At 61.1% G+C, this 19,690-nt stretch overlaps 8 protein-coding genes across 8 annotated transcripts; 4 read left to right on the top strand and 4 right to left on the bottom strand.

Moving 5' to 3' along the window:
• Positions 1–318: 318 nt before the first annotated feature.
• On the bottom strand, positions 319–1,336 carry CH63R_03039 (uncharacterized protein; the record flags this gene model as incomplete). Its single annotated transcript, XM_018298014.1, has 2 exons — positions 319–811; positions 867–1,336. The coding sequence occupies 2 exons, from the start codon at positions 1,334–1,336 to the stop codon at positions 319–321; spliced, it is 963 nt and encodes a 320-aa protein (XP_018162830.1).
• Positions 1,337–1,939: 603 nt separating this feature from the next.
• CH63R_03038 (uncharacterized protein) lies at positions 1,940–3,092 on the top strand (the record flags this gene model as incomplete). Its single annotated transcript, XM_018298013.1, has 2 exons — positions 1,940–2,288; positions 2,347–3,092. The coding sequence occupies 2 exons, from the start codon at positions 1,940–1,942 to the stop codon at positions 3,090–3,092; spliced, it is 1,095 nt and encodes a 364-aa protein (XP_018162829.1).
• A 1,922-nt stretch (positions 3,093–5,014) lies between these two features.
• On the bottom strand, positions 5,015–5,314 carry CH63R_03037 (uncharacterized protein; the record flags this gene model as incomplete). The annotated part of the gene is made up of 1 exon (XM_018298012.1): positions 5,015–5,314. One exon carries the CDS (start codon positions 5,312–5,314, stop codon positions 5,015–5,017), a length of 300 nt encoding a protein of 99 aa, XP_018162828.1.
• Positions 5,315–6,981: 1,667 nt separating this feature from the next.
• CH63R_03036 (uncharacterized protein) lies at positions 6,982–7,179 on the top strand (the record flags this gene model as incomplete). Its single annotated transcript, XM_018298011.1, has 1 exon — positions 6,982–7,179. The coding sequence occupies one exon, from the start codon at positions 6,982–6,984 to the stop codon at positions 7,177–7,179; it is 198 nt and encodes a 65-aa protein (XP_018162827.1).
• Positions 7,180–10,348: 3,169 nt separating this feature from the next.
• On the bottom strand, positions 10,349–10,687 carry CH63R_03035 (uncharacterized protein; the record flags this gene model as incomplete). Its single annotated transcript, XM_018298010.1, has 1 exon — positions 10,349–10,687. One exon carries the CDS (start codon positions 10,685–10,687, stop codon positions 10,349–10,351), a length of 339 nt encoding a protein of 112 aa, XP_018162826.1.
• Positions 10,688–11,864: 1,177 nt separating this feature from the next.
• On the top strand, positions 11,865–13,349 carry CH63R_03034 (uncharacterized protein; the record flags this gene model as incomplete). The annotated part of the gene is made up of 1 exon (XM_018298009.1): positions 11,865–13,349. The coding sequence occupies one exon, from the start codon at positions 11,865–11,867 to the stop codon at positions 13,347–13,349; it is 1,485 nt and encodes a 494-aa protein (XP_018162825.1).
• Positions 13,350–14,727: 1,378 nt separating this feature from the next.
• On the top strand, positions 14,728–16,372 carry CH63R_03033 (UV excision repair protein Rad23; the record flags this gene model as incomplete). The annotated part of the gene is made up of 7 exons (XM_018298008.1): positions 14,728–14,745; positions 14,862–14,909; positions 15,020–15,092; positions 15,146–15,225; positions 15,293–15,625; positions 15,676–16,191; positions 16,247–16,372. 7 exons carry the CDS (start codon positions 14,728–14,730, stop codon positions 16,370–16,372), a joined length of 1,194 nt encoding a protein of 397 aa, XP_018162824.1.
• Positions 16,373–17,611: 1,239 nt separating this feature from the next.
• CH63R_03032 (myb-like DNA-binding domain-containing protein) lies at positions 17,612–19,510 on the bottom strand (the record flags this gene model as incomplete). Its single annotated transcript, XM_018298007.1, has 1 exon — positions 17,612–19,510. The coding sequence occupies one exon, from the start codon at positions 19,508–19,510 to the stop codon at positions 17,612–17,614; it is 1,899 nt and encodes a 632-aa protein (XP_018162823.1).
• Between the last annotated feature and the right edge of the window lie 180 nt (positions 19,511–19,690).

Raw genomic sequence — 19,690 nt, 5'->3', positions numbered from 1 at the left:
CTTGGAACCGATGGCCTGGGAACGTCAACCGTCGAACGGTCACATGCCGCCGGAGTGGGGGGGGGGGGGGGGGGGGGAATTGCGCCGATAACCTTCGGAGTCGGACGCGGGAGACCGAGACCAGTCTATAGTGGGTGGACAAGCCATTGTCGACTTCTCTCACGCAAATGGCCTTTCGATGACCGGCCCGGCTTGGTTTTTTTTGCAAATCCAAAACTTTTTGTATCATTCGATGCTTTTTCCCGTGCCAATTTACCGTGCCGTCCCTCCCCCCACCAATTAAGCACATCGGACCCCCTCCGTTTCTCGTACACTGACTCAGACCAAAAACCCCTTGCGCGCCTTTACGGGTGCCCTGCCGCGTGCCAGCAGCGCCTTCTTCGCGTTGACCGAGGACTTCTGCGCCCTGGGCGCCAGCCTCTCGTCCTCCTTCTTAACGACGCGGAACACCGTCGTCCCGACGACCTCGTCCTTGGGGCCGCGGGACTCACGCGCGATCTGCGCTTCCGCCGTGTGCAGCTTGCGCGCCTTGCGGGGCTTCCGGTCCGTCTCGCCGCCGCCGCTCTCGTCCTCCGAGTCGGACTCGAGGTACTCGGCCGGGAGCTCGGACGGGAGGTCGAGCTTATTGAGCCTCCGGCGTCCGGTCGTCTCTGCTTGCGCTGCCTCGGTCTCCTCCTCCTCCTCCTCTTCCTCACCCCCCTCGTTGGACTTCTCCACCGCGGCCGTGTCCTCCTGAGCCTTTCGCACCGCCGCCTGTTCCTGGAGGCGGGCGTTGCGCTCTTGGCGCTTACGCTTCTGAGTGGCTTGTTGTCTGGGGATTCGTCAGCTTTCAAAAACGTCGAGTGCGCCACGGCGGCGAAACTCACTCTGCGATGGCCTTGTTGGCGGCCTGTGCAGACTTCTTCGCCTGGACCGCAGCCTTGGACGTGGAGACGGCTTCCGGCGCCTCGTCCGAGTCTGAACCGTCGTCTCCCTCGACGACCAGCACCGTCTGCTTCTCCTCCTGGTCCTCGCTCACGGACGCATCCGAGTCCTTGATGACCTTTCCCTCTTCTCCCGCTTCCGGCTCCGGGGCGGGCTGCTCGGCACCCGTGATGATCTGCTGCTCGTGGGCCTCCTGGGCGTCGGCCGGGCTCGCTTCCGACCTCAGCTCCACGACGAGCGACGATCTCTTTTTTGACGACGGGCGGCTGCTCTCATCCTTCTTGCTGGACGCCTTCTTGGGTGCGGCCTTGCCGCCCTTTGCCCTGACGGGAAGCTTCTGCTTCTTGGTCGTCTCCGTCTCGGTCGCGGGGGCCTCGGCGGCTGTGCGCTTTCCGTTCCGTGTGGTGACCATTTTGAGTGTGGATATGAGTGTGTGATGAAGGTTTGTTTGCCTTGGGGGTGGGCGAGCGGGCGGTCAAATCGCCGGTGGCAATTTCACCAGAAGTTGAAGCAGCGATGAGAGAACGGACGTCCTTTGGTATATATGCCTTCGCCGGGTCACAAAATCCCTGAAAAAAATTGACCAATGCCGCGTAAAGATGAGGTATGGAAAAGTCGTGAGTGAGGGTTTGAGTGAAGACTGAACGCCGTCGCGAAGGTCGTCGCACTTTTTTTGCGAGGTGGGGCAGGCTTGCCGTTCAGCGCGAAGCGTTTGATTGGCTGTCTCGTCGGCCCACTCAAGGTAGTACCTAACGCATCTCAGTCGACCTCTCACAGCACACAGCGCAGCAGCCACGCTTTCATCTCATGCCTCTCAACCCGAATCGATATCACCCACGACACTGAACCCCCTTTCTATCGCTGACCAGCATCTATCCATTCGAACTGAATCTCGTTAGGTCCGAGAAAGACTGCAGGTTTCTGCGACTCATTGGCCGTCCCCCACGGCCGGCGGCACGTTGTCCACTCACCTCGGTATTATGCGGTGGCACTGAGGTTCAGCTCACCATCGACCATGTTCCGCCTCACGACGGCCTCCGCCCGCCACGGGAGGGCACTCCTGACCGGCTTCCCACCGCCTGCCGTCCAGGCTGCAGCACCCGCCATGGCGACTAGGAGGACGCTCAAGGGCAAAGCTCCCCGCCCCAGTCCTGGGTCCAACAAGAAGTCGGGGCCGTCCATGCTCATGAAGGACAGGCCGGAGCTCGGCACGCCACGCCCGTTGTTCCACTTCCAAAACGCCGTCAAATCGTTGCGCTCGCAGCACGTCACGGGGCAGGAGGCCCACGACATCTACATGAAATACTTCGCGGCGGCGGCCGTGAAGGAAAAACCCGTCGACTGGCGGCAGACGTTCGTCAAAGGTGACACATCCGCCGTCCCTCCCCCAGCCCCTCCTCGCCACATGCTAACGGAGGGCAGACAACAACATCTCGGCCGCCAAGCTTTACGAGACGGCCATGGCCCTCATGTCCTCCCCCAACAGCAGCGATGCCGATTTCGACGGGTTCTGCAACATGCTGGACACCGCCGCCGGCCAGGGCGACGACGCCGCCGCCCTTACCCTCGGCCGCATGCTCCACAACCGGAGTGAGAAATCGTACCTGCACTGGGACCAGATGGCGTGGCGCAACACGCGCGAGCGCTGCCGGGCGCTCATTGAGGCGGGCCGCGACCCCAACGCCCTCGTTCTCAAGGGGCTGGTCTACTTGAGCCGCAGGACCTCCGAGGACAACCGCATCGCCCTCGAGGCTTTTATCCGGGCCGAAGAGATCGGCAAGGGCGCCGACTCGTTTGAATGGTACTCGTCGTGCCTCCGGGGCCAGAGCGAGGTTTACATACGCAAGGGTAACAAGACCAAGGCGGCGGAGGTGCTCACGCGGCTCGGAGAGATGGGCTATGCCGAGGGGTTCTGGGGCTTGGCTAAATTGTTCCCCAAAGATGAATCCACGATGTACAGGCTGCAAAAGGCCGCCTCGTCGGGGCTCATGCCGGCGCACCAGGCGCTGGTCAACGAGCACGAGAGGCTCCGCAAGCTTTGCAGGGCCCAAGGCAGAGAGGAAGAGGCGCGGCGGCACGAACGAGACGCGGCCGAGTGGACTTTGATCATGAGGGCGGAGACGACGCGGGACAGGGAATCCAAGTTGGCCGCCAAATCGGACTCGTGATCTTGTAAAAGAAAAAAATGTACTACTAGTTACCATCCGGTTTCGCGAGCGCCGTCCGCCCGAAGCCGATGACATGGAACCGGATGACCAGATTCTTGGAGGTGCGACCGTCACAGGGCGGTTCGACTTGCGAGCGCAAGCGTCGAGATGTTAGAACGCTGAAGTGAATGGAGAGACGAATGGCCCCTTTACCCGTTCGAGTTCTTTCCTCAGGCGAGTGCGATGCTTGGCTCGATTCTGTCATCCTTCAATACAAATGCATGGGCCGGGACGATGTTGAAAGGAAACCGTCGCAGGCCCCGCGAGTCTTGATCGCGAGGCCGGCAGCGGACGGTGTGAACTGCTCTGGTGTCTTGGCCGCCGCTCAGCTTTTTACCCATTACCGAACCGACCCAGATCTCCCGACATCTGTGTTGGACGAGTCCCGTGACGGCGCTCGAGTGACTGGCAAGGCCACGGGCTCGATCGTGTTCAGGCCCGCCCAGTGTCCAGTGCCTGCCTAGAGATAACGTCAAGGAAGGGCGGCGCGAATCGGAATGGTAGCGACGGCGACTTCACCGAAACCAAACTACCAGACCGCGCGTCCACGTCGGCAACGGTTCAACCAATCGACACGGCTCAGAGACGTCCGTGGGAAGCAGACCATACCCGGCACAGCTATGGTCAGCGATACCGATCAACAGCGGGACACGGCTCCTTCAACCTTTGGGGTTCAATGGCGAGGCACCGGGTCAAGCCTTTTGCCGCAGGAACATGCCCTGACGGAACTCAAAACATATCACACAGGCTGACACATACACTTCGACGGCAAACCCTATGGCCGACCTGTGCCCGCAGTATCCACATGCCACCGGCTGGTAAAGGACGTACAGCCTCCATAGACTTGCATTTCGACAGCACGATGGCTGCCCATCGATGGCCTCGCAAGTCTTGGACTGACCGAGCCAAACATGTGGATGGCACAGGCCCTGCCCAACATCACGATACGAGGCTCTCGAAACAACGGCTGGGTCGAAGGTGTTTGGCCTCACGATGCTGGACCTATCTGTCCCTGAAACGGCATCTCCTGTTCAGATCACGATCGAGTCTTGTGGCCCAGTACTCAGCAGCCTTGCTTTCGTACCGTGACGTGCTTGGAACGCGTGCCTCCGTCTTCCCCGGATCGTCATCGGACGGCGACATGCCTTTTCTGGCTCGTTTGTATCCGTTTCCGAACTGGCGATAAACTCTCATCCCAATGCCCACGACAGCCGGGCGACGCTCGACTGACTCGCGCCTGATGCCATTGGAAGACCACCTGAAGCCCGCAAGGCTGTGAGCGTTTTGTTGGAACTCGCCGGTCTGCAACCCTGGTTGGCTTTTGCTGGTGAATCGATAGCGCCGAAGCTTCGTCTACCCCTGAGAACGGCCTCCTTAGCAAAATTCGCAGGCAATCAAGTAGAGACGTGATGCGAGATACGTCTCCGTCCCGGGGAGCAGGGGTGGCCGTGCCGACGGCCACCGACCGACCGGGGTAGGCGAGATTCAAAGGGAAAGCGAAATGCAACGACAACGGTCCCTTTTCAAGCCATGATGACACCTTGGCAGGCCAGTCCTCTCATCAAATCTTCGTAGCAACTCCCCGAAGCCGTTGCAAATGTGCGGCGTTGGGCCAATCTGTAGCCTGCCTCGTCCCGGATTACCAACCACTCACTCGTGCAAGCCCCTGGATGCCGCGCGGGAGCCGGAGAATAACCCCTACTTCCCATGCGGGAATTGTGCATGTCGTTCTGCACCCGGGAAAGGGTGACTGACAGGGGACCGTTACGCCGACGCGACATCGGCCTCGTAATCGATTGGAATTCCCGCGACCTTGAAGCCGTTGGCCGACTGCGAGGGACCACCAGTAAGGCCCTAGCCCAGCCCAGCGAGCCAGGCCGATATCAACTGTCCATGACGGTTGTTGCCGTCGACGAACCGGCGGCGTTGGCCACCACCGTGCGATGGCTGAGCATCGGCACAGACTTCGACAACGCCCCGGCGCCGACACACCTGCGTTGGCTGCCGCCTCCCTCCCAGGCCTCCAGGCCTGTCGTGGGATCTACCCGACGGTTCTGCAGGTTGCCGCGAGCGATGGCGAAAGGGCGTGTCGCTCGACTGCGCTCCTGCGACCCGCGACGTGCAGTCTGCCAGTCCCAGACATCACTCGACGACGGCTGCACGGCTGACACCGCGATGGACATCCGTCAGTACGTAATGGAAAATGGCGACGTGGCCGCGTTACCCTTCCGTCCTGATGGGGCAGGAGCGACATGTATCAGATGGCAACAGCGCAACCCGGGTATGGCGCCCTTCTAGCTACCAGGACCATCGCCCATCTGAATCATGCTGGGCAATCATGCTTAGCTGAGACAGAAGACGAGGGAAAGCCAACAGTTCGGAGAAGACAGCAATGGGACATTGAACAAAACGAGACGGTGGCGGCCGGATGCCCAACGACGGTGGCAGGCCCTCCACACGTGGAGAGTGTGCCTGCGCAGCCTGCCATCGTGCCGTTTCAGTTGTTCCTCGAGAAAGAAGACGGCGGCGACGCTGATAGTCCGACAGGCAACGCGAGGTCGTAACGCTCGCCCGTTCTGAGCGTAAACGACGGAGGGTGCTAGCAAGACTCTGAGCTTTTTAGGGCGCCGACTAGGACGAAACTCTGGCGGTGGGTGAGCGCGCCGTGCGTGCTTTCCAAAAATGGCAACATCAAGGAGCGAAACGACGGCAATAAACAAGCGTTGCGAACAAGATGGAGCACGGAGAGATGGGAGATTTCCGTTTCAACTCTGTCAAACAAGTGTGTGCGGGCTGACACGTTGTGGGTGGAGGAGGAGGAGAGGAGCGGAGGGGAGCGGTTCGCAGGACGGACGGCAGGCGCCTTGATACCGTCTGCATCTTCGTCGGGCGCGGCATCTAGGCGGGGATATTCCCTCGAACCCCCAGAACAACACCGAGTCATCATCGGCCGGTGGTGACGGCACCGCTTGTTGGTTTGTGCAGATGAGCTTCCCTCTCTTGACAGCGGCCGTTCCAGGCAAGATCCCAGGGCGGGCTGCGAATGGGAAGCGTCGGGGGGGGCAGGTCTGGTGCGGTAGTGTCAAGTGAGGAGTAGCGGTTCTGCCAAGTTGCGTCCCTCGCTGCTGATTGCTGTGGAAAAGGCTGAACTCTGGGTCCAACTCCGCAGGGCGTGGGATTGATGACTCTCGCCGCGTGGTGGAAAGGTTCCAGCTGGGCAGAAAAAGACTCAAAAAATGACAAAGCGGGCTGCAGATGGTCGTGGGCCACCCTCCACAACGAGATGCAGATGCATCAGCGCGAGCCCTAAACGCAGGAACAGGCACATCTGGGCCCGGCAGTCTCTGTCCGATTGGGGATGTGACGAATGACATGCGCCGGATTTGCCTCGATCCCATGGCCCGCGGTCCCGCAGAATGGCGAATGGTCGGCTTAGCATCGTAGTCGCAGCGCATCAGACTAGGGTCTTTTGGTCAGGTACCCGCAAGATACGTATCCGTTCGGGGGGGGGGGGGTCGAGACGCACACAATTTGAGACACATTGCATCTTGACGGCGTCCCGTGCTGGTAAAATTATACAACAAATTAAATGGATTGCTTCATGACTCCATCCCCTCCCCCCTCGCAACGGGAACCTCTATTTGTGCAAGGCGTGTTCAGATGAGAGACTGCCGCGTGCCAGCCAGCCCAATGACGGGTGCGAGCCGCCAGCATGCCAACCCCGGGCTTGTCTCATCTTTAATCGAAAAGGCATCGGGTCGAGAGATGACGAGCAGCGGGGGAGGCGCCAACCGGCGTCTCTGATTGGGAAACGTCGGAGAAAAAGGAAGCAGGAGAAGAAGATGTGGAAATGCGCCGCAAGCCTCCCCGAAAGAGCACCGGCGTGCGTCCAACAGGCCAGCTGGCGATGGGCTGGCTGGGCGGACGGCTGGACCACAGTCCAGTACCAGGCTGCTGGAAAGGCGATCAACAGGAGAGAGCAGGCGACGAGGTCGAGTGGCCCGCCCGCTTCCAGGAGGAAGGGAAAAGCCAAGTCAGGGCCAGATGAATCTTGGATGCAGTCTGTCGTCATCAGCGCCGCTTCTTCCAAGGCCCAGGAGTTCCAGGCTTCTGGCCGTGGATCTAATTCCCGCAAGCCCCGTCGCGCACGTTGGATCCTGGTGGCCCTCACTTGTGTCGTCCGTCGTTCCTTTGCCTGTTGCCCTACCCTGCACTGGTGCCGCTCGCTTGACTGCCGAGGGGAGCTGGTGAGTTGCAAGCCCCGGGAGAGGGGGAGAGGGCCCCATTCTCGGCCAGGGCTGTGTCTTGGAAAAGTGGTGGTGCTGTGGAGAGCCACGGAGACGAGCAGGAGCTCTGGTCGAGGCCGCGGTGGAGAGGATGGTTGTATGTATCCGTACGGAGTACCTGTCCAGTACGGATATTGCGTACGCATACACAGACGCTCTCACCCAAGGCCATGCAACAGCGAGCGAGATTTGTAGTGGGGGGAAGGTGAGGAAATGAGAGAGTCGTCAAATCAAGGCAGGAGAGGAGGGTAATGGTAACAGCGGGAAGGCAGATGGGAGCCGGGGCCCGCTGGCGGAGGTACGTGTGCGCGTGCGCGCGGGAAGACATTCAACAGACCAGACGAGGAAGGTTCGCTTGGTGGTTTGGGAAGGACGTGGGTGGGGTACGCAGGTACATCGTACACTGCCCGTGTTAGGTAGGCCTTTCCCCGTGGGTCCTTCCACCTGCAGGAACGTCAGGTACGAGTGGAGGTACGTATCTGCCACAGCTTCATCCAGACAGACCTTCCCGGTTCCTTTGACGGCGGGCTATGAGCATTCATTGGCAACAACATCGGGTCGCACTGGCCTCGAGCTCACAGTATCAGCATCTGACCCGGCAACAAGTGCAGAGGAGGAAGGGAAGGTCGTCTTGCGAAGATGCAACGGGGAGGGGGTAAACAACAGCAGACCCCCTCACCCCCCGGGAGGACAGAGTCGTTTCCAGCGGCCGAGAATAGAACTATTCGCACATGTGAAGGCAACGCAACGCTCATGGCATCCATACAACAATACCCAGGTAGGTGACCGGGCGATTGGGTCCATCGGGAATTAAGACAAATCACATTCATTTTGCCTTTGGGTCCTGGGAAGGCAGATTTCCCCTCTTCTCGCGCATCTTCGCGTACCTTACGGATGGATACATGGGAGCGTCATTTTACATTGCACACCCTTTGAAAATTTTCATTCATTGATCGGGCTCGGGCTCCCTGTCCGTGTCTCGTCTCTACCAGTCCCAGACCCGGTCTTTTCTTCTGCGAACCTTTTTTCCCCCCTCTCCTCTCAGGGAAAATGTTAGAACGTTACATCCTACGACATGCCCCTCCCCAGAAAATCTCTTTTTAACCCAGGCTGAATATGTTTTTGGGGGCCGAGTCATTTTCGGCCCAGTTTGGAATTTGCATGCGCTTGCCATGTAATTGTTGCGAACCAAAGACCGATCCACGGGCTGGCAGGCTGGCAGGCTGGCAAAACCATTTGCAGCCATCTGTCGACTCTGGCCGGAGCAGCACGATAACGTCGGCTGTTGTTGTTTTTTTGTTGTTGTTCTGCCTCGTTGTCCAATGTTTATCTGACCGCCCACCCGCTTCCCGCCGCACAAGCTCGAGGCCCATAGCGCGGCCCCGGGGAAACGGCACAAAAGTCACTCTTTTGTTTATGCAGAGCTCTCCTCTGCAGAACATGGACATCCCATGCAAAGTGTTATTCTGTCACCCGTCGCCGCCTGCCGAAGCAGCAGGACCTTGACCACCCACTCTGACCCCGCTGTCTCTCCCTGAGCCCCCCCTCAGGTACGCCGTCGGGGCCCTCGACTGGGACCACTGGAGGAGGAGGGAACCCCCCCCCCCCCCCCTCTCCAAACAGGAGACCACCGGTTTTGCCTTTTGCATTGGCCAATTGCCATGCCAACGAGTGGATGATTCAGAGCCACCACCAGAAGCCCCTCTCATTTTTGCTAGCAACGCAGCAGTCTCCTACTTGTCGTGAAGCCATCGTGAGCTGCGTGTGGAGGTCACTCGTCGGCAGCTGTGTTAGGTGCCTGATTCACCCTCCCTTCGGTCGGTGCCCTGTCTCACCAAGAAGGGGGAAAAACAACAAGCTGGGACACCAGAGACGGAAGTCACACATCTCATCGCTAGCCCCGTCGATCATGGTGCCTCTGCCCCGGATGAGGCACAGCACAGCACATCAAAGCCGGCCGACAGACAACGGGTCACCTTCCAATTCATATGCAAGGGGGAGAGCGCTGGTAACTGCCAGCTCGAGGAACAAGTTAACAACAACAGCGACGCCCGGAGATTGGGCCTGCACCTCCCCCTCACTTGAGATGAGATGCGACTGCAGCTCTCGAGTCCAGCCTTACCCTGCGCCGTCGAATGTCGCCTTTGCCACGTCGCTGCGGCCATGCCAAAAGCGACACGGTGTAAACAAAGCTAGGCCGGCCCAGAGCCTCACTGCGATCGAAGCTACCGGACTTCGACGCCGTCATTTCGTCCCCACGCCGCCAGCCATGGCGGATGCCTCTGCAAGTGGGAATGTCGCTTGTCCATTCTTGGGTGCTCCCGGGTCTGATTTCGTGAGGGGCAAAAAAGGACATCGTCGATGCAGCCAGAGAGGGATGTTGCGGCTTATCGCCGCTGATAAACAAACAGGCCAGGACCAGGAACAACCAGGCAGAAGATCAGTAACAGCGACGGCGAACCTATATCAGAAGGAGATGAGGGAACGCCGCTCGACGAGGACGTAAGCCATCGAAAACCACGCGTCTCGGTGTGTGTATGCAGCAGCCATTCCGCCAGTCAGCCGTTGTATCCTTTGCGCACCGGTCTATAGTTTTCCGGTGTCGTCCTATTTTCTAAACCCATCCAAATCCTATTGTGGCTGGCGATATCCCCCCCCTCGTTTCTTCTTCCAGAAGCCACCCCAAACTGGGATGAAAAGTGATCCCCCCTCTCCCTTCTCACACGCATGTCTCTGGCCCTTCGTTTTTGTCATGTTTTACAATGCGCTTGTGGCTTCGTCCTCATCTAATCTGGGCATCGTGACCAATCACCCCCGCAGCCCTGCTGTCAGCTCTCGCCATCATGTCGCCATCTCATGCCGCCGCCACGGGCGCCGCCCCCGAAGACCATGCCATTGTCGCACAAATGTGTCCATTTCTACACGTATTACTCAGAAGCCACGAGGAAAGGCGGCTTTGGCACGGCATCGAGGCGCCATCGAATCAACGCGCCCGGTTGGAAAGTCGGAAAGTCGAGTTTGATTACCACGGGCGACACGACATCGTTCTAGTCGCTCGCTCGCAGGCTCCCTCGGCCACGTCTCACAGAGGCACAAGGAACGACGGGGGGGGGGGTCAGAGAGTAATAGCAGCAGTAGTACACACATGGCCGTCGCATCGTCCGGTCGTCGTCCAATTCCCTGACTAGCTCTGTGCACACTGGCAGCAGCAGCAGCAGCAGCAGCAGCGGCGGCGGCGGCATCGCTGAATGGGACGACAGAGCCCTGCATTCCCCCGTCTGTAGGTACAGCGTCAGTAGCACATCACAGATCCCGAACCATCTCGTCACCGGGCCTCAGTCCCCTGCCGCCGCGGGCTCCCAGTCCTAGTCAGGATCCCAGACTACACACAGGTGCACACCAAGGCCCGGCGTGCCCCCAAGAGCACACGCCCCCCGGCACGGACAAGGGTAGCTGCCAGTGTTTCGTTCCGAACGCCCCACCACGGCATCCCTCCACCATCCTTGTCGCCGCCGCCGCCCCTGGGTCCTTTGGGTTGGGATTTGGGACGTGGGACCTGGGAAGGAGGGAAAAAAGGAAGAAGCAGAAGAAGAAAAAGAAAGAAAAACAGGAAGAGAGTCCACCGGCCGGCCGAGGCGTGTGCGTATGGTACGAATAAAGTCGCTCGGTCTGCCGTGTGCCCACGCGATGCTGGACCTCTAGTCCCAGCGCGCCCTCCTCCACCTCGACAGGGAATGCCATCAAACCCCCAACCCAGGCACACTACACACACAAAAACACGCCCACGACCGCCTGCCATACTTTATCCGTTTGCTTCCCAGGTTTCGTACTCCGTCCCCTCCTCCGCTTACACCTGCTCCTGTCCCTCAACCCCTCCCTTCCGTTCGTTCCTCACCAACTACTATTCTCTCGTTAAACCTCAACATTGGTTGGGACCGTCGTCGCTCTCGGCAAACCTCGCTTGCCCAAGAACCCAACACCGCTCGCTGTCCATCACCCGGCATCTCATACGTCCCGTCAACGACTATCCTAGGTCTTGCTGCCCGTCGAGAGAGAGTTTCTACACGGAGCTCTCGTACAGATCGAACACTCATGTACACGGCTGGCCAACCGCGTCTCGAACACAACCGCCTCTCCCACAAACGCATTGCTGGGACCGCCTCGTCGACCCGCCACTTGCACCCGCCTTCGTGTCGTGACCGCCTCGCCTGCCTGGGCCCCAGTCCTCATCGATTAAAGTAGTCGACCGCATCCCTCGACGGTCGCGGTTCGGACGAGCCTCTCAGCGTTTGGACACAGATATCCATCGTCGTGTGAAGCAATCGAATCCCCCCCTCCCGATCCACCGGTCTCTGGTAGGCCAACCAGCGCTCCTTGCCTTTCTACTCAAACAGCTCTGCGTCCAAACTCGATCTCCGACCCTTTCTAGGCCGTCAGCCACTTCACCATGGGTCTGCCTCGAGCGATTCCCGTCGCCGCCGGCGCGCTGGCGCTGATCGCCACCATCACCATCGTCGTCATCCACGTCGTACTCGCCGCCCACATCGCCCAGGTCTCGCCTGTACGGACGTCGTCGGTTCTGTCCTCGGTCTTGGAGAGCATTCTCTTGGCCATCATGGGATGGATGCTATCCGCGAATGTGGTCCCCCGGTTCCGGAATTCGTCCAAGCGCTTCATCAGCGTCATGTTTGGCGCCAGCGTGCTCACGTGCACCATGGCCACCGCGGCGTCGGTGGCGACCATGATCTGTCTCAGCAACGCCACGAGGGACTTGGCCGACTCGGTCCTCGGCGCGAAGCAGATGAGCTTCCTCATCGCCTCGTCCATTGCCCTCGGCCTCTGCTTCGCGTGCCAGCTCATCTTCATCGTCATCCACTTCGTCCTGGCGCGTCTCGTCGCCCGCCACGAGGCGGGCTCCCTCCACATGGACGAGGAGTCCCGCAGGTCTCCCAACGTCCACATCAAGTCGGTTCCCTACCACCGCACGTCCCCGACGTTCGACAGCAGGAGCCGCTCCACCTCGATGGGCTCGCAGAGCCCGCCCCAGTCGAGCAGCGGCCGCTCCGCCACCGACACGCTGAGCTCCATCCGCTCGTCCCTGTCCAACGTCGTCCGGCCCATCTCGTCGAGGACACGCCTGCTCCCGCTGAGGGAGAAGATGCGGGCGTCGTCCATCGACTCGAACCACTACCGCTCGCGGTCCAGCAGCGTCAACGAGGACTCGTCGTTCGACTCCTGGGACACGTCGTCGGTCGACATGCAAAGCCGCATGACCGTCCTCGGCACGTCGTCCCCCGTGCCCGGCAGGTTCCTCGAGACGATCCCGGCCAGCCCCACCACCAGCCGCAGCCCCAGCCCCGGGACGCCGCTGGACGTCGACGGCGAGGCGCCGCAAACCCGTCGGCGCAGCCGCAGCTACAGTCCCAGCCCCATGGGCACCCTGCAAAACCCCGAGCCCACTTTCACGCTGCAGACTTCTGCCAGCGAGTGCTCGCTGCGACGCCCGGAGCCCGCCTTTACCATGCAGGGCTCCGCGAGCGAGTCGCACATCCACCCCCTGTTCCGGTCCGACTCCCCGGACCCGCCGCCCATGGTGACGCCCGGCACGGTCGTCACGGCGGCTCCCGATGCCGGCCGCGTCATCTCGGACCGGCAGAGCGTCCGCCGCATGAGGAGCGGCAGCCTGCCCTCGGGCCCTAGCCCTCTCAGCCGCACTGGCAGCTACGACAACCTCTTCGCCAACAGCCAGCCGTCCATCAAGGAGAAGGACGACCTCCCATCGCCGCAGGAGGAAGACGAGGCCCCCGGCGAAAGACAGATGACACCCCCCATTCCCGAGTGGATACTGTCTGCGGGGACCCGGACGAGTCTGACGGGGTATCAAAGCAGGAAGCTTCGCATCGATGGGGACGGTGGTCAGGGGCAATCATGATGATGACGGGCCAACGGCGGCATGTGCCTTGTGCCTCGGTGACCAAAAACACAAAAACAAAACAGGAAACGGGAGACCCTCCGACCCGGCGTGGTCGTCATGAATGTCTAATTGCTATTTTGTCCTCGGCGGCAACGAGGGAGTATGAACTCGGGCGGTGATACCATATTTGAGGGATTTATTTTTCTTTGTCCAGCGTGGCGTTGTCCTTGAAGACAAAGAGGAGGGAAAAGATCCATTGTCTGGCGGCCGAGAGAAGCCGTCGGAGAGCTAGAACAGCTTCAGCAGCTACAGCAATCTAACGAGTCACACGACCCCGTTGTTTATTGATTGATGTGACGATGAGGGTGGTTGGCGTTTGAAGGAGGCACTCGCCGGTCCGAATGCTCGGTCGGTCGATGCTGTCGCCGTACTCTGAAGGGATGGCCGCTTTCCGGATTATGGATGATCCCGCTCCGCTTCACCCGGGATCGACAACACACCCGGTCGGCTTGGGCACGGGCACATCCTTACCTCAGCGACAGGTCTGAGTCCCGGCCCTGGGCCCTGGGCCCAGCGTTCCTGCAAGCCTGCAAGTGTCCAGCGAGGTCTCCGGCGCGCTGGCTGGCGAGCAGGGAGCCCGGGACGTCTTCGTGCTGCTCTTCAGCGGCATCCCGATTAAATGTAGGTAGGTAGGTATGCAAAATTGGTACTCCGCGCAGCACCCCCGCCTTTCTGTAGCCGCCACACCATATCTGCAGGATGCCCTGCGCCTGGGGCGAAGGCCGAAATAAAATGGAGGGTGAACTAGCAAAAGGTGCGAAGCCGTGATACGACGAGTCGGCTGCTATCGTCCTGCACCGCCACTTTCCTGCAGTGGAGGAAAAAAGACTTTGGTTACCTAGGTGGTGTAGGTAGGTAGTGTATGTAGGTAGGTAAGGTAGAGAAGCGCCACCCGACCGCTGCGCTAGCCAGTTGCCAGTGTGCGTGCCCTTTCTCTCCTGCCTGGTTGCGACTCTGACCTCTCTCGGTTTTTAGTGGAAACGGGCGGGACTGCGGTGGGTGAGCCAACACCACTTCAAGACAGCAGGCGGGAGGAGGTACCTCAGCCAACCAACTGGAACCGCCCGCCGCCGCCTTCCCCCACTGCGCGGCAACCAAACACTGACTTCAGGTCACCACTCGCCTTCGTCATCTCCATTTAATTCTGTGCCAGTCTTTCCCGCGCACAACAAAACCGCTGGATGCTGGATTTCTCATCTTTCGCCCACAGCCCCTGCGCATACCTTCCAGCGTCCTGCTCTTCATCAAACCCTCCGTCTTCCTCTCACCCAACCTCACCGACACTCTAACCCCGTCCCTCGTCATCGCAGCCTCCGCTGCACCAAAGCTAGCCACCATGAAGGTCACATTCAAGGTATGCTCAGCTCGGCTGCCGGCCACCCAACGGCCGTGGCCCTTTGGCATTGCGCCTCGCTCCGTCCGCGCCGCCTTGCCCGAGCTTCCGCTGACAATTTTGGCCCCTCTTACCAGGACTTGAAGCAACAAAAGTTCACGCTCGATGTCGAGCCCACCGACCTGGTGCGTTGCCTGCCCGCCCACCTCCAGCCCCCACTTCCGCCCCCGAGCTCTTCTTCCACGGCAGCCTTGCGATGATGCCCCGACCCCGAAGCTGACAAAAAGAAAACCAGGTCTCTGCCGTCAAGCAGAAGATTGCCGGAGAGAAGGGATGGGATCCCAAGGACCAGAAGCTCATCTACTCTGGTAGGCACCCTCGACCGTGCGCGCATGCGGTGGCTTTGGCTGACGGCAACTAGGCAAGATCCTGAAGGACGACGACACCGTCGAGTCCTACAAGATCGAGGAGAAGGGATTCGTCGTCTGCATGGTGAACAAGGTCTGGATCCCGATGACAGAGCCCGTCCCGGCTTTGCTCGAGGCGTAGTCACTGACGATCCGCGCAGCCCAAGGCAGCCAAGGCAGCCCCCGCCGCCGAGTCGTCCTCGACGCCCGCCGTCCCCGCGACGCCCGCCCAGGCTGTCGCCGCGACCCCGGCCGCCCCTCCCGCTCCGGCCGCCCAGGCTGCTGCCCCCGCGGTCGCCCCCGCCACGCCCACCCCCGCGGCCAGAAGCACAGGAGGCGATGCCGGAAGCACTGACCCGTCGATGGCCATGGGCGCCCACCGCCAGGAGGTGGTTGCGAACATGGAGGCCATGGGCTTCGAGCGCGCTCAGATCGACGCCGCCATGCGTGCCGCCTTCTACAACCCCGACAGAGCCGTCGAGTACCTGCTCAACGTAAGCCGCAACGGCCTCGCTGTGGACGTCCGTGACTGACATTCTTGCAGGGCATCCCCGACAACGTTCAGGAGGAGCAGCAGCAGCGTCAAGCCGCCGCCGCCGCCGGCACCGCCGCTCAGCCTGCTGCCGGTGCGCCTGCCGCCGGCACCGACGAGGGCGGAAACGTCAACCTCTTCGATCTCGCCGCCCAGGCCCGTGGTGGTGGTGGTGGTGGTGGCAATGGCGGCGCCGGCGGCGGACGCGCCGCTGCCGGTGGCAACACTCAAGCTGCCGCCGCCGCCGCCGCCGCGGCTGCTGCCCAGGGTGGTTTTGGCAACCTGGACTTCCTGAGAAACAACGCCCAGTTCCAGCAACTGCGCCAGGTCGTCCAGCAACAGCCCCAGATGCTGGAGCCCATCCTCCAGCAACTCGGTGCCGGCAACCCCCAGCTCGCCCAGCTGATCGCCAACAACCCCGACCAGTTCCTGCAGCTCCTGGGCGAGGAGGTGGACGACGACGTCCCTCTGCCCCCTGGCGCACAGGCCATCCAGGTCACCGAGGAGGAGCGCGACGCCATTGAGCGGGTAGGTCATTCCGTGCGGCCGTGGCTTGGTACGACGGTGCTGACATCTGACTTAGTTATGCCGTCTCGGCTTCGACCGCGATGCCGCCATCCAGGCCTACTTCGCCTGCGACAAGAACGAGGAGCTCGCGGCAAACTTTTTGTTCGACCAGCCCGACGACGACGATGCGCCCCAGAACTAAGCCACACCCCGCTACGAACGCATGATTACACATTCTACGACAGATATGCAAGGCCCAGGGATTGCCGGACGGTGTTGGCTTGGTAACAACGCGACGGAGACTCCAGGACACCCAGTCCAGACGACAGGGTCCATCTCAGGCAGGGGCGCGAGGCCGTCGTCCTCGTCATTCGTGGTGGTAGATTCTTTTTTCCGAAGAGCTGGCGTGGAGGCGGGCAGGCTGAGGACGCATACCAAGGCCGCGTGCCACGCGCAGCTGCATCGCACATGCTTGTCTGTTGGCCAGGAGTGCTCTCCTGTTCTGGCTTGGAAGAGAGCGCGGCGTCAATCCTAGGTAGCCAGGCCAGGTGGTACCGGGTAATCCAACTTTTCAGTGCCAGCCTCTGTCTCGGTGTGAAGTGACCGTCTGGCATTCGTGATTCGGCGCTTGCGATTTGGCCTCAGTGATTGTCTTTGAATGGCCGCGATTGGCCTCGATTGTCCTCGATTGGCCTCATTGATTTGGCCTCAGTGCACCGCTGCCTAGCTTCATCTCGAACGAGTACATAAACCGACGCCTCTTCCCGCCGTCTCGATCTTCCTTTCCTTTCCTTTCTCTATACTTACCTACCTGATGGCCCGGAGATCAAGAGCCCCGGGTTGTGGATGAGAGGGGCCTGCATTGCACACCTGCGGCCGTGCCTCTCGCCGTATGGGGCCCTTCTTGGGAACCGTACAAGGTCTAATTTTTGATGTCATCTTCATATAAGAAGAATCCTTTTTCGTCGCGCTCGTCGCCTGGCGCGGTGGTGCGAGGAGGAAGGGCGTGTTGGATGCTGTCGAGAGGTCGGTGAATTGGGGTATGTCAAGAAAGCGTCTCATCACACGAGCATGTAGTAATCATCGTCACAAAATTGCATCATCAAAGACGGAGTTTCAATAACGAGCCTGAAGACCTCCAAAGCGTGTCTGGAATTTTTGCCCGTGCCCGTGAACAAGGCGTCCTGTTCTGCCCGGACTGGTCCGATCCCCCCCCCCCGAACCCTCGCTAAAAATAGCAATACCAACGCCGCCCGATGCGAAATACCTGGGTGTGTGTTCTCCAAGACCGTGTTTTTCTCCTTGTGTAAAAGCAAAGGGTATCTGTCTCTGGTAGCCGCCCCTTTCCCGTTTCCCACTGCCTCTACCTGTCTATCCCGGCCCGGCCTCCTCGGCCCTCCAGCGCGGAATGGACCCTGTGGACCCTCCCTCCCTCCCTCCCTCACCGGTTGATGATCTCGCCGCGCATGTTGTACTCGACGGCCTTCTTCTTCGCCTTGGCGGCGCCCCTCTTCTTGCCCCGCCCGGCGTCCGGGTCCATGTTGGTCTCATCAATGGTGATCATGCCGTCAGCGTCAACCGTTATTTGAGGACCGACGTTGGCCTGCTGCTGCCTCGGTTTGGGCTTGCCGCCGCCGCCGCCGCCGCCCGCCGCGGACTCCTCCTCCGCGGGCTCGCCGCCCTCGCCCTTGTCCTGCAGCGAGGCAAGGTTCCTGGCGTTGATGGCGTCCTTGGCCGCCTTGATCTTGGCCTGCTCGGCGTCGAACTTGGCCTGCTGCGCGCGCTGCGCCGCCATGATGGCCTCGACGGGCTCGTACTCGGCCTTGGTCCACGTCTTGTACTCCTCGAGGTTGATGTGGAGCTCCTTCTTGCCGACGAGGATGGCGTCAATGCGCGCGGGCGCGTGCCGCTCCTCGCGGTTGAACTTCATCTTGACGTGCCGCCGGTTCTTGCCGGGGAACATGCCGCTGATCATCTGGAAGTCGGTGCCGAACATGCGCAGCCCACGGTAGAAGAGCTCCGTCTCCTCCTCGGTCCACACGTTGGGTCCCTTGAGCTTCGACCCCGTGCGGTAGCTGTTTTGCGTCGTGAGCGTCGTGAAGTCGTTCTCCTCGATCTCGAGCATGTCCTCGCCCTCGGCCGCCGCCGCCGCGATGGCGTGTCGGTCGAGGCTCAGCGAGTTCTGGTCCACCACGATCTGCCCGTCGATGATCTGGAACTGCGGCCCCGTCGACGCCATGCTGGTTGCCTGGGGCGGCGGAACCGCCGCAGGCGTCGCCCCCCCGCTCGTCGTCGGCGCTGGCGTCCCGCTCTCCGACGCCACGTCCTCCGAGCCGTTCCGCTTGGCCTTGAGCCTCTCCCTGGCCCTTGCCTGCTTCTCGCGGTGGCGCTGCAGGAGCTCGTCGTGCCGGCTGAACTTCTTGCCGATGCGGAGGTCCCTCGTCAGGTCCCCCATCGTGAGGGTGCTGAGGTCCGCCTCCTGGTTCTCGGCGTCTTCTGGAGTCACCGAGCGGGCCCGCCGCGGTCTCGCCGACGACGACCGTGGGGTGTCCGTCTCGGTCGCTGCGCCGTCCTCCGTCGTTGTCATCGTCGTCGGCTTCTTCCTCGGCCGGGGTGCCCGTTTCGGAGCCCCCTCGCCATCCGTGGTAGGATCTTTTTGTTTGCGCGGTCGTTTGGACTTCGGGGCCGCGGTGCCGTCCTCGCCCGTTTCGCCATTCTCGGCCGTCTGCGTCGCTCGTTTCCGCGGTCGCTTGGCCGGTGCTTCTGTCGTTGCGTTCGGTGCGCCGCCCTTCGCTGTGCTTGCTGTCTCGGCTCCGTTGGGGGCCTGGGTTTCTGTCGTAGGCACGACCTCTGTCGCGGATGGGGCAGTGGCCGGTGGTGTTTGTAGCTGGGCGGGTGTCCCAGCCACACTGGCCGAGTCGGCAGCCGGTCGCGTGGTACTCTCTGCAGAGGCGGCCGGCGCCCGTGTCGTTTGCTGGCTGATGAAAGCCGCGCTGGCTTTTTCTGATATCGAAGCGGCGGCGGCGGCGGCGGCAGCAAGCTCGTCCGCTGGTGGGTGTGCCTGTGGTATGGCAGTCTGTGTCGTGCTCGGCGGCCCGGTCGATGGCGGGGTAGTGGTAGGCTGGTCTCTGGCAGGCCCCTTCGCCCCGGCGCCGATCTCGACAGTCTCCTGCACTGTCGTATCTTTGGAGACGGGGACAGTCTCTGTCGCGGCCTCGGTCGCAGTCGACGACGGCGCCCTCGACGGCTGCGGTACGGCAGCCCCAGGCGCTCGAGGACGAGCCTGGGGCATTTTCGGCTTAAAAGCCATGCCGCCCTTTTTCTTGAACATGGAACTCATGGTGACGATGTTATCGAGTGTGGTCTAGTGCCGTCGTTGGGAGAGCCTCATGGCCAGGGCAGAGGCGTATTGGAGATGGGTGAACTTGTCGGAGACGGCTTGTCACTCGCAAACCAGAACTTTTGTCAATTGCGGCGGGATGGCGGGCGGCCTGGTGGGATGCAGAAAAAGTGATAAGTG

Source organism: Colletotrichum higginsianum, chromosome 2 (assembly GCF_001672515.1).
Source record: "Colletotrichum higginsianum IMI 349063 chromosome 2, whole genome shotgun sequence".
Taxonomy (NCBI): Eukaryota; Fungi; Ascomycota; class Sordariomycetes; order Glomerellales; family Glomerellaceae; genus Colletotrichum; species Colletotrichum higginsianum.
Note: the sequence above shows the minus strand (reverse complement) of the source record. Positions and strands in the feature narration are given on the sequence as shown.